Source organism: Lepidothrix coronata, unplaced genomic scaffold, assembly GCF_001604755.1.
Source record: "Lepidothrix coronata isolate B3197 unplaced genomic scaffold, Lepidothrix_coronata-1.0 Scaffold64, whole genome shotgun sequence".
Taxonomy (NCBI): Eukaryota; Metazoa; Chordata; class Aves; order Passeriformes; family Pipridae; genus Lepidothrix; species Lepidothrix coronata.
In genome coordinates, this window is record NW_016690244.1 from 1,797,801 (window position 1) to 1,810,419 (window position 12,619).

A 12,619-nucleotide genomic window follows, 5' to 3' on the forward strand; every position below is an offset into this window, starting at 1 on the left:
TCAGAACATCCCCTTACTTCTATCACTTATTGATTATCCATTTGATTTATATCCCAGCATGAAGTCTTAACAGTCATCAGTCTTCCTTTTGGGCATTACAGTGACATAGCTCTTTCACTGATATCTTTGAAGGAATCCATTTTTTTTTCCAGTTCCTTACAGGAAACACTAAAATTTGTTCCAGATCGTGTGTCGTTATATATATGCACAATCATGATATGTAGCTGCATTAATTGTATTCTACCCTAAAAGCTATTTTTACGTTGCATTTCTTTCTTTTTTGATAGTCCAGCTCCACAGTGAGAACGTACCAAAACAGTAAATCAAGAGTGACCATGAGCCCTGGCTTTAGCTCCCAGTGGAATAGCAGCCAACCTGCTTGGAATACATACACCTTTCCAAGAGCAAGCTTGCACTACCAGTCTCATGCTAGCTACACCTACTGTGCTGGACATCCTGCTGTAAGTAATTAAACTTTTTCTGCAGTTACCTGAATGAGCTCTGTGATACCCTGGGAGGTGGAGGTGCTTGGGGGCTGGCAGTTCAACACCCTTCTCCAGTGCTCTTTGTGTCCCACAGCAGTCAGGACAGCTCATGTGTACTAACCCTAACTCTAGAAAATAACAGAATAAGTCTTAGACATATGCAAATGGGAAAGTTTCATGACTCAGTAAAAATACATAAATTTTTGTATATTTAGCAGTTCTTCTCCTTGCATGAAATGATTGTTGTGTGCCTAGGTTTCAGTGTCAGAGATGTGGTCTGGAAAGCAGTATTATAGATGGCCTCTTTTCTGTTTCTGGTGAGCCTGCTGGATGAATGTATTATTCTTTCTATTTCAGAGATTTTAAATTGTGTGGATGAGTCAGGGGAGGAGAGCATCTCTTCTCATGATTTGATTTTTTTATACTCACTACTTTATCAATTATTTGATCAGTAGTGAACATGCAATCTTGTTGCTAAGCAAAGACTACTGGTCTTCTGTAATTTGCATGAACTGGTGGCTGAAAAGAATGGGGAGGGTGCTCACTGTTGTTGCATGCTTTAATTTGACAACCATGAAAGGATCACAACTGCAGGCTGATGGTGTTTTTTGTCATATTGGTATAGTTGACTGCTTACAGCAGAGCCTTTTAGTTTCTGATATTGAAAGACCCTGAGAGAGTTAATGGGGGAAGATCTCATTAGTGTAAGCAATCTTCCTTTTTTCCAACTCCACCGTTTGTTTTTTTAGTGTTTGGATTTGAACTTAGCTTTGGACATTTAGACATAGAACTTCTTAAAGGACATAATATTTTAACTTCCTGCCATGTGTACATAATCAAGTTTTACCATCAGTGAATTCCAATAGGAAAATGGGGAAGTGAAGCTTTTACTACAGAGTGGAAATGATACTCTGCAGTCATATTGCAAGATCTTTGTGATTTGATATAGATTTGCTATCTTACCTGGCAACAGACTTCTGGCCAGAAGTTTGCGTTAGGATTTGTCTCAAACATGAACACGATAATTGAAATAAAGGAGAGGAATAAATCTGTAAAATCTTATCTCTTTTCTGAGGTGATGAGTTCTCAGAATGAATGAAATATCTCTATAGATTCTGCTGTTTGCTAAAATCCATTATGGTGTCATTGAAAGTGATAAAAACTGTTGTGAAGAAATAAAAGGTATTTGGCATTGGAAGGGCACGGATATTTTCCTCGTTTAGAATAATGGCTCCAAAAGAGTCCCTGTACAGCTTAATTTAACTTCAGCTGTAGGTATTCAAACCATTAACTGCTCCTTTACTTTGAAAATTTAGAATAAATGCTACCTAATTTGTGAGTCTAGCTTTGACTCTGCTAAGCAAAAGAGCATACAAGAGCAATGCTAACTGTCCTGGAAGAGAGCGTAAAATTTGAATTGAAATGTCTGTCTTTTTTGAGCTACTTCCACAGTTCCTCTTTCCTTTATTTACACTGAAGTTGATGGTAGCTGAACTAGAATTGTAGTACAATATTTGTATATGTTATGTATACAACCTATACAATATTTTTTTTCATTGAGCACCTTAATACGTAGTCATTGGAAATGATACTTCAGTCTGGAAGTTGATTTATCTGATTGCTGGAAAGTAGAGATTTCAGAATGTGCAGATTTGCATAAACCTTTGTGCAATTAATCCAGCCCTCAGTGTCCCTGGGTTCAGCTGTTTACAAAACGTGGCCCATTTCTTGGCTCCTGCTTATCTGAGAAGATCTGTTGCAGTGCTACTCAGCAGAGATTGGATTGACTCCCTAGGCTGCTGGTAAAAACCTGTAACAGATTAGCCGCCATTGCAATGCCAACCACTGTGATCACATACTTTTTCCATACCTTCTCTACTTTTATAATCTCTGAGGGTGAGGCCCTAAGCAGGGCCTGGGCAAGGCACTTCAGCAAACTCAGCTCCTCCCTCCTGCAACATCAGATGAAGTTCAAGTTTCCAAGAAAAACAATGCCTTAATATTTGCTTGAATATCTGTTTCATTGTATATGATAAAGTTATAATTAGTCCGGTTCCTGTTTCTAAGTTAGATTTGTTTAATCTGGGCTCAAACCAACCTTCCTATGGCAAATGACAATAATGAAAGTTGGATACAGACAGAGCTCCTTTATTCGTGAATCTTCCCAATATTACATGCTCAATTGGATATCTACTTTGCTTCAGGGGATTTTATTTGCCCTCATCTGACAAAAGTTCACTAGAACAAGCTGTAGGTTGTAGTGCTGTATGAAGCTGTTTCTGCAAAACCTCCCACATAGAATATGTCTAAAGATCATTGCAGTTCCTTGACACTTTGGAGGCTAACAAACTTACGAGCGCTTTGCAAGTTCAAGGCAGACAAATGTCAGGGAGTTGGATCTGGCCTTGAAGTACTTAAAGATGTTAGTCCCCAAAGACAGCGCCAAGAGAAAAGCTTTGGATTTCTCTACTGTTTGGAGAAAAGCTGAAGGAGACAAAAAAGATTCATTTTAATTGGGCAAAATGTAGCTAAAAAAATCCAAAACACCTCTAATTCTTTTTTTTTTTTTCATCTAAGTGAAGGAAAAAATATCTTACAAAGAGAAGAGCTAAGAGACCCTTATGACTCTGACTGGTCCTGAGAAATACATCGGAGTCAAAGGTGGGGGGTTTATTTTTTTTTATCAGAGAGCACACTTGGCATCTCTCTTCTACAGTGCTGCAATCATTGATTAAAAGCAGTCTTTCCACCCTAGGAAAGGAAAGAACGGGAAGCTTGTTTAAACAGAGTAATTTTTCAGCTCTTGGAGTTATCTAAGGGAGAAAAAGGCTTCGTATCATCCCATTCAACAGTGAAATGAGTTTTTGAACAAACAAGAAGGTGCTAACTTCTAGCCATACTGGTAGACAGGATACCCTGTAGGATCTATGTAAACTAATGTGAGTGATAATGTGGTAGATGGCCCTTACAAAGTAAATGATTTTTGATATTAGAGGCTAGAAATTCCCCTGGCATTAACATTCAGAGGCTTTCAGCCAGAAAAATACAGCATGTAGTGCTCAGAACATAAGAAGATACCGAGTCATCTAACATGCTTTTTTCTTGAACTTTCTTCACACAGGAAGATAAAAAATAGACAAAGTAATTCTGATTATCCCTGTTGGGCAAGAGAACTTTCACATCTATGCAGGCTTCCTACCCATGCTTTTTCCAAAGTCTCTAAGACTCACTTAATTTACCTTTCTCCACATTTTACTGGAGGGACAATAGAATTTTACAGGTCTCCAGAAATCTTGTCCATTGAATTAACTCTAACAAATGATTACTTAGACTGTGCTTTCATTTTAAAGTACTACATGTGTAAAGTGGGCAAACAAAACATAGATCTCATCAGCTTTAGACTATTTCAGCTGAAATCGTAAGGGTGTCACTTATGTCTTTCTTGAATATTCGTGTAGCAGTCACAGATACCTGCCACGCTCACCTCTGTAGAAGTCAGTCCTTATTAATGAAGGAATTTGGCAATGTGTTAATCTTTGACAAAGCACACAGTACTGTCACAGACTGTGTTACCCTGCAGGACTTGAAACGTTTGTTGCATGCCCATGGGATGATGAATTTTGTTGCATGCATTAATTTCTTCTCATGCATACATCTCTGTAGCATGCATGATGTCTTTGAAATCCTTATCTAGATATGCAACTCTGGTGAGTTGACCTTGGCTGGATGCCAGGTGCCCACCCAGCCGCTCTATCACTCCCCTTCACAGCAGGACAGGGGAAAGACTAAGGTGGAAAAAACAACTCATGGGTTGGGATAAGGCAGTTTATTTAAAGCAAAAAGTAAAGCACAAGCATGTGCGCGCAAAAACGAAGTGAAGCGAAAGACAGCATGGTTTAATCCCCACTTCCCATGAGCAGCCATGGTCAGCCACTCTCGAGAAGCAGGGCTTCAGCACGCGTAACAGTTCCTCAGCAGGCAGCCATTGGAGTTAAGCAATGCCTGCCTTCCTGCTCCTTGCCTCAGCTTTTATATCTGAGCTGACGTCACATAGTACAGAATATCCCTTTGGTCAGTTTGGGTCAGCTGGCCTACTTGTGTCCCCTCCCAGGATCTTGCCCTCGACTGAGGAAGGAATGTTACAGTGCTGAGGCTGTGCTCAGCAGTAGCCAAAACACCGGTGTGTTATCAACACCCTTCTAGCTACCAATGCAAAGCACAGCACTGTGAGGGCTACTGTGGGGAAATGAACTCCAGCTCAGCCAGACCCAATACAGCAACTCAGCATATGTAAGACTTCCAGCTAGAATCCGTTCTGCACTCTAACAGGATTCAGTCATGCTCTAGTAGATCAGTGACAGCCTTCAAAGCATGATTGGTTAAATCTGTAAAGTTATTATTTGGAGCTCTACACATAATGTTTACAAGCTGTTATATGTCTGAGGTGTCATATATGGATCAGAAAATCAGTTTCCTTAGCAGTCCCCATTCCTACAGTCTGTCCCCAGACTTCTTTCTACTAACTTCCTTAAATATGTGATTGCTTCTGAAATTATGCTGTTAGTTGGAATGTGCAAAGCAGAATTAAAAAAAAAAGTGATGGAGAGCTCTCTAAGATGTAACTGGCATCCTTCCACTCACTTCTCTGAGCCTTAGTGGGATTTCAGATCTTTAATCTTAGGAATCTTAAGACCCAGTAGAAGGAGCTATAGCTCCTTTTACACGTTTCCACTGACTATCCTTGGACAGAAAAGCAGAAAGGGAGCAAGGCTGTTACTGTGGACAACACTAATGGAAGGTCTTACTCACTGTCAGCATGACTATGCAGAGTCCATCGGAAAAATTTCCAGTGGCAGGTAGGTAAGCCTCATTGCTGATGACAGAACTGCTGGACTGCAGTATTGCACAGCTGTAATGCTTTATGTAAACTGACTGTTCTCGTTATTGCCACACAGATTGGATTAACATCTGTACTGTTTTAACAACTTATTTTGTATAAATTTATAAAATTAGAAAACCTGCCATTTTTATGTGATTAGATGATACAATGTTTAGGGACCACCTGGAGATGTGAGATACAATTATGAATTTGTATGTACACATATGTACATATCTAATGGCTAAGTTATTAGTCTATAGTGTATATATATTTATATATATAACAGGTCAAGCTTTTGGCTAAAATCTTTGCAGAATGATGTAGGAAGGTTCTCAATGCACGGCTGGTGTTGGGTGTCAATCTCAAGCCTTCTAATGTGATCCTGTTTCTGAAACGTAAACCCAGTTAGAGAACACATTCTCGTAAGTGTAATATCCTATTCAAAGTCAGTTCTATACACCAAAATAAGACTGACAGAAGCAATATACTGATACATGCTAAGCAATATACTGATACATGCTAAATTCATAAGATAGGCCATAAATGATGTGATCATACACTATAATGCAAAGATAATGTTTTAAGAAGCATCTTCCCTTAAATCCAGACAGTGTTCAATACATATAGCATGGATGTCCTATTCAAAACATGCCTTTATTTCTCTAGAAATATAAGTAGAACAGATCAGCACTCTAATTTATCATTTTTTTAATACTAAGATCTTTCCAGTGAGTATTTCTTTTGCATCTCTCCTTAGAGAAAGAGACAGTGCTACGAGTGAATCGCTTATGCAGTATAATACTGTCATCACTAATTTCCAAGATATCTGTTTAAACAGAAGCTGTCACTTTCTGATCTGGCTTGAGCCTCCTGCCTGATTCATTTTGTAATGTCACGAACAGTGGATTGTGGATTCATGGAGAAGAGCTGGTCTGATTAAAGATGAAGAAACTTCCTTTTACACATGCACATCCTCATAATCAGCAATGATGGGAAAGGAAATAAATAGTACAGTAGGCATAAATTGAAAGTGTCTCTCTAAGAACCTCTCAATTTCACTTGAAGTTCTGAAATCTTGTTTTTCTCTGTCCCTAGTGTTAACCCTTTCTTACCTTCAAGGGCCTTTTATGTCATTTTTTATGTCACAGTGTATAAAGTGTAAGGGATGTATTTTGATCTTCTAAAGATGGTGATAGCCCCAGCTTCAGCAGCCCATTAGTAATCTGGGGAAAGCTCAAGTGTGAGCTGGAAAGAAGTGGGAAAGAAAGTTCCCAATCAGAAGTAAAAGAGAGATTTATCACAAGAAGCTATTTTTTGTAATTGCTGATATGTTCCTTATGAAATACTGTAAGAAGTGAGAGAGCAAATGAAGAGGCAGTCATTAAAGTGAGAATGAAAAGTATGACATCTCCATTGCTGGGTATCAGTTGTGGTATAAGAGAAAAGCTGTGCCAGTTAGGAGGAAAGTAAATGAAGGATTTTGGAGAAAGGAATAGTTTTAATTGACAAGATGTTGTAGCTATCAGGTGAAATGAGGAACTTAGTGATCAACTGCAAATCCATATGCTAACTGCTGACATAAATTATTCTGTTTATCTATTACCTCCATCTACAGGAACAGAGCCTCAAAAACATGAACTTATTAGGCCACAAACGTAAAACACATTTTCACTGTGGCTTGGCTTCTTTTGAGAAGAGAGGGTGGAAATTTCAAACCCTCAAACAAATATGTCTCTTAATTAACTTTTCTCACCATCTGTGCTTACTTATAGCTGAGGCAAGCGGTACCAGTGACTTGTGAGATTGCTTTCAATGCTGCCTCTTTAGGCCAGCTTTTCAAAGCAGCAATCACATGCAGTTAATTCCGATCAGATCAGCTTATCAGCTCAGTTCATTGTAGCACTTTCATAATCATTCGTGTGTGACGGCCCATTAAAACTTGGCCAGGTCTTTAAAAAAAAAATCACAAAATCCACCAATGTGTTTTACATTCAGCCTTTGAGGTATTCAGCATATTTGTTTTGTGTGTTAAGCTTTGAAATTGAACTTTTGTAAAGGGTTGTAGGGAAAAGTCACCAGTAATATAGGACTCTAGCCAAAGTAGTTTATCATGTTTTATCTTGAAGAGTAGTTTTATTCAAAAATATACACATGATGCTGTAATAATTGTGTTAAATGCTGTCTATGGCTCTGCTTGGCTTCTGCAAAGGTACAGTGCTGAGAATGCTGCATGGCAGATCAGAGAGGGCTAATGTGGAGTGTGTGAAAGGCCGCTGCCTGTGGGTGGTTCAGGTAGACCAAGTGAGTTTTTCCTTTCCTCAGGACTTTTGGTGGATGGCAATTGCAGTTTGAAGTTGAATGCTCTGCTCTGAAAGGGCAGTGCCCCTCAGAGGGGAGAGCACTGATAACACAAAATGCTTCAACTGACTTGCAACAAATATTTTTGAAAAAGTCTGGGGAAATGGAAAGTTACACCTAAATTTGAGTTTGCAGATCTTTGGTTTCAGAATTCCGATTTTTATGTGTGAATGTTGTTTTTTATTTTTTTTTCTGTATCCATACTCAATTACACACCACACATATTATGTGTTCTTATAGTTTTTCAGCAGATTAAGAATTCTGTGGAATTATATTTGTTGATGTCTTTTATAGATTTGTTTCTACTATGTAATTTAACAGAAAAAAATCAAATTTTCTATAAAAATCACAAGACGTTTTCTGAACGATTAATATTAACAAGACTGAAAAAAAATTTCTATATATAACTTATTTCCTTATTTTCAAGAAAAAAGATTTCTTTGTGGAAAATATAATTGAAATCTTTGAAATGACAAAAAATACTTCTGCATATATATCCACAGCATTGGTAAAATAAGTACTCACCACCTCCAAGTGCTAACAAGATCAACCATTTTGGAGATTTCATAAGATATTTCTTGCTGATTCTACATTTTTGTTCTTGCATAATGAAGTGGAAGATACATAGAAAGAAGGTATTTTTTAATATGCTTTAAAATGACAAACCAGATGCTGCCTTTTTTTCTTCTTTTTATTTTAAAGAAAAGAAGAAAATTCCCTAAATTTAGACTGTAAAATAGGCTTGTAGGAGGCAGTAAATACAGATTTTAGTAAATGTCTATAATTTACAGCTACACATATCTACCTACACATATCTCTATAGGTATTTATGTCTGTATTCATAAAAGTGTATGTCTATATATATATATGTATATACATGCTTCCACTGTTTATTTTTGTTTTGGTTTTCTGCCTTAATTTAGCAAATAGGCCTATGGTTCTAATTTAACTTCTCCATCTCATTTTCAGTAAGCCAGACAGGTTGTCTTTAGGATTTGTTAGTAAAGGTGATGAATTCCTCCAGGCTCCAGAGAAAATCCTGGTCTTAGGGCTTGACAGTAGATGCTACAAACTGCCAACCTGTCACATGTTTTGGAGACACATGACACTTTCTGAAAGATTGATTATTTCAGAAGGCCAGCAACTGTGTTGCTTTCATTTTAAATAATTAACACTCTCTGGCAACTTCCTTGTTGTATTGCAGCCTCCCAGAGTGAAGAGTTTTAGACTAGTGTGAACAAATACTGCTTCAAATAATTTTGCTGATGGACTCTTTCCCTTCTCTCTTAATTTTAATTGGTGTTATTTTTATAATACAAACCCACCCAATTCAGTGAAGGCATAGGGCATGAAATTTTCCTTCTGCACTTAGACCTACCTCCTTGCCTCAAGGTTTTATTTACACCAGGGATGCTATTCAACAGCACTGTCAACAGCAACTTCTGTTTACAAAGAGAGGTGGAAGAAACACATATCTGTGGGAAATACTGATTTGTCAAAATTGAAATTTCTTTTGATGACATTTCAAGTTTTTTTACCCTTGACAAATTTCAAATGTTGCTTTACTGTAAACCCAAAGGCTGACCAGAGATCACTTGTCCCTTGCTGATTTCTGGCATATGTTCCGCCAGTGATTTAAGCACTTTGTTGAGAGCACATGATCTAAAAAAGATCAAAATCCTAGAGTTCATTTGCATGACCATGCTTAATTTCCCAAGTAATCTAAATTTTGATCTTTGTCACCTTTATTGAAATGTTTCTGTTGCTTTTAATAACTGGGTTTCCTTTGAAAGAAACACCTTGAGAGACAGTATGATCTGTGTGTCTGTGTTAGGCAAATTGTTCATTAAGTCCTCTACTTTTGGACAGTTTCAAGATGAAGGTTACTGTGTTAGAACTTTATGTTAAGGACATTGAAAGCACTGTGTGAAAGATGTTTCTACATGACACATGAAGGAGGAAGCTGGAGTTTTTGAGAGGGAAAACAGAGATCCTCAAAATAACAGACTTCATTTATTTCTGATAAACAGGGAACAACTCACCACAGTGTTGAGTTTTTCCTTGATAAAGACTCTATTGACCTCATATTTGTACCAAAATACTGTAAAAGGAGGTCCATATCCTAAAGCATGTAGCTAGATGGGACACAAAGTAAGAAGGGAAGCAAAGGCACTAAAAGAAGGGATCCTACCGAAGGTCATGCAGCTGTTGGAGGAAATGTGTGGCAGTAAGCTTTGGTTTTCATTAATTTCGAGTTGGTGCCTTATCTGTCAAACCAGGCAGGTTTTCTGTATTTTTTCCAAGTGTATAACTAAGCAGTGTTTACTTTTGTTCTAAAACCTGTAACTATAAGGTGTTGGAGGGGTTTTACTGCAGACCAAAATGTGTAGCTGAAAGCAGGTATGGTTAGTTATTTTCTTTGTTTTCAATCAGTGTCTCTCTTTTAAGCTGTATCAGGTTCTCATTAAGGATGTTAAATACAGATATTGGTGCTTTTGGGAAAAGGGACTTGCTTCCTGCAAGGGCATTTCCCCCCAAGGCATCACTCCTTTGTTTCCTTTGTTTCCGTTTTTATTTTATTTAGGGGCTGTCAATATTTTAATATAGTTTTCCATGGCATTCCCTTTTTAGGTGTAAGATGGACTGCCTGAATTTTGCCAAATAGACTGAGTTTGGGTTTCACAAGGAGCAGAATATTTTTCCATTTGATCCATTCATGTAAAATACCTATCTCCCTTGGATATACAGTCAATTTCCATGCAAGAGGAAAAAATTGAAAGGATTGAAAGGACCTGGAAATATTGCAAAGGTCTTTACAGAGATTCTCTACAGTATTTTCACCTTTCACGCTTTTTTTTTTTCCATATTTTTAAGCATTAGCCCTCTGGCATGGTCAGGTGCTAGGAATTTCCTGGCACCAAAGGCAAATGCTGTGTTGAGGCTCTGTCCTTCTGCCCCGGTGACCTGTCCTTGGATGTGTGCCAGCACAGCTTGCTCTGCTGAAACCAGAGCCGCTGCTGATCTCTCTGCCAAGTGCTTGCAGTCAGTGAGAGCAAAACTCAGCCTTTAAGTTCAGCATGGTCACAAACGCTCTACGGCTGGACTCAGTCTTAAAGGTCTTTCCCAATCTAAATGACACTATGAGTCTGTGACACAGTGTGAAGGTTGCCAGAAAGTTCTCGGCTGCGGTCTATTCCAGCATATTCATTTCTTCTCTATACTAGGTTTTACTACTGCATCTCTGTGTTGTCTTGGAAAAGCCATGCAGTTTTATCTGTTCCCCCACTTACTTTATTTCTTTGTTTGTATCATGCGAGAACATTTTCCCACAAACACTTAGATGTGTAGCTGAATTTTTTTTGGTGTTGTCAGTGATTTATTTGAAGAGTAGGAACTTTTAAACTTCTAGAAAGCACCTCAGTTTTTGCTTTGTTATCAGGCTAGTACCTCTTTGAAGACTTCCCTATCTTCAGAAGCTGCACTAGTAGAAATCCTTATATTATATACAGCTGGGTGAAAGGCTGGATTGAGTTGTTTTCCTGCCAAATTATAAAGTGATTTTCTTTTTAAATCTTTCTTTCCATTTGGCTGCTACTTAATGTCTTTTGTCTGCTTAAGGAGGACAGGTGCAATTATTCACCTCTGAGTCCCGGGAAAGATATAGTAATTCAGCATGGTCTCTTAGAAAGGAATGTAATTCACTGCTCCACATACAGTACTTTGTGCAAGTCAAACAGAAATGTGAAAGCTGTAGCATCGTCAAGGATAGCATACAATGAACAATGCTTGATACCAAGTCAGGCTGTTTGTCTTAATATTTTGTTTGGGAGAAGGAAAGTAAAAGAATTAATTATAGATTGAAGCTTGATAGAATTGTACTTTTAGTCTTTTAAGGACAAAACCCCTTGGCACTGCTATGTGAGAAAAAGGATGTGTGAACCTTTTTCAACTAGTTCCTTGTGATGTTGATTTTCAAGCAGTGATAGTAGATCCATCATTACTTAGATAATTTAATATTTTTTTCTTTTATCATGATGAAAATAGGAACCAAGATTCCAAAAGTGTAGCTCAGAATGGGTTTCTGAAGAGTGAAAATTCTCACCCTGTCCTTAAAGTGCAACCCTGCTCACCACTGTGTTAAGATACTAAGGCTACTTAGAGGTTTGAGCCCAGAGTGAGTATATTCAATAGATATTTAATAAGTTAATGATGGAAGAGATCTGCTTACAGAACAAAATTCTGCAATGGGTAAAGAAACAGAGTTTCTAGCTGTGGTCACTTAGAACTACAGAGCAGCTTTGTCCGATCATACTTGTTGCTTGAAAATTACACAAAATGAAGAGATTTAATTTAAAGATATTTGTTTCAAGTTTCAAGACCTTTTTTGTCACCTGAAAATGTCAGCTTACTGCTTGTGTCTATCTTGGTTAAGTCTTTTCATTTCAGTCCCTATTTTTACTTGCTGCTAAGTTTATGACACTTGCATCTTTCCGGGGAAAACTACGAGGCCTGGTCTGATGCTAAAGGGATATTGTCACAGAATTTTGAATAGAGTCCTTTTTGCTGTTTCATAATCAAAGAAGTCAGATGCACATTTCTCACCTTTGTTGAAATAAATAATTTAATTATCAAATCTTTTCCTCCCACTAAGTGCAATGACTTATAGAATAGATACTGTTCTTTTCAGGCAGTTAAACATTCATACTTCCCCACTCCCACCCACATGATCAGTTATTTCAGGAGCAGAGAGATAAACTTGATGCTTTCCAGTAGAGGGTGTCTGAAGCAGCGGCTTGGTCATATTGACTTTTCTGAAACTCAACATGGAGTAATTTTGTGATTATCTTTTTTTTTTCTTTTCTTTTCTTTTTTTTTTTTTTTTTTTTTTTTTTTTTTT

The 12,619-nt window shown here is 37.7% G+C and overlaps 1 protein-coding gene across 3 annotated transcripts in view; it reads left to right on the top strand.

The window, feature by feature from the left end:
• The window catches only part of RBMS3 (RNA binding motif single stranded interacting protein 3), a 711,089-nt gene that overhangs the window by 219,633 nt on the left and 478,837 nt on the right, over positions 1–12,619 (top strand). For all 3 annotated transcript variants that reach the window (XM_017817961.1, XM_017817959.1, XM_017817960.1), the window contains one exon: positions 288–461. In XM_017817961.1, coding sequence (XP_017673450.1) covers positions 288–461 — 174 coding nt within the window. The remainder of the gene's footprint in view (positions 1–287; positions 462–12,619) is intronic.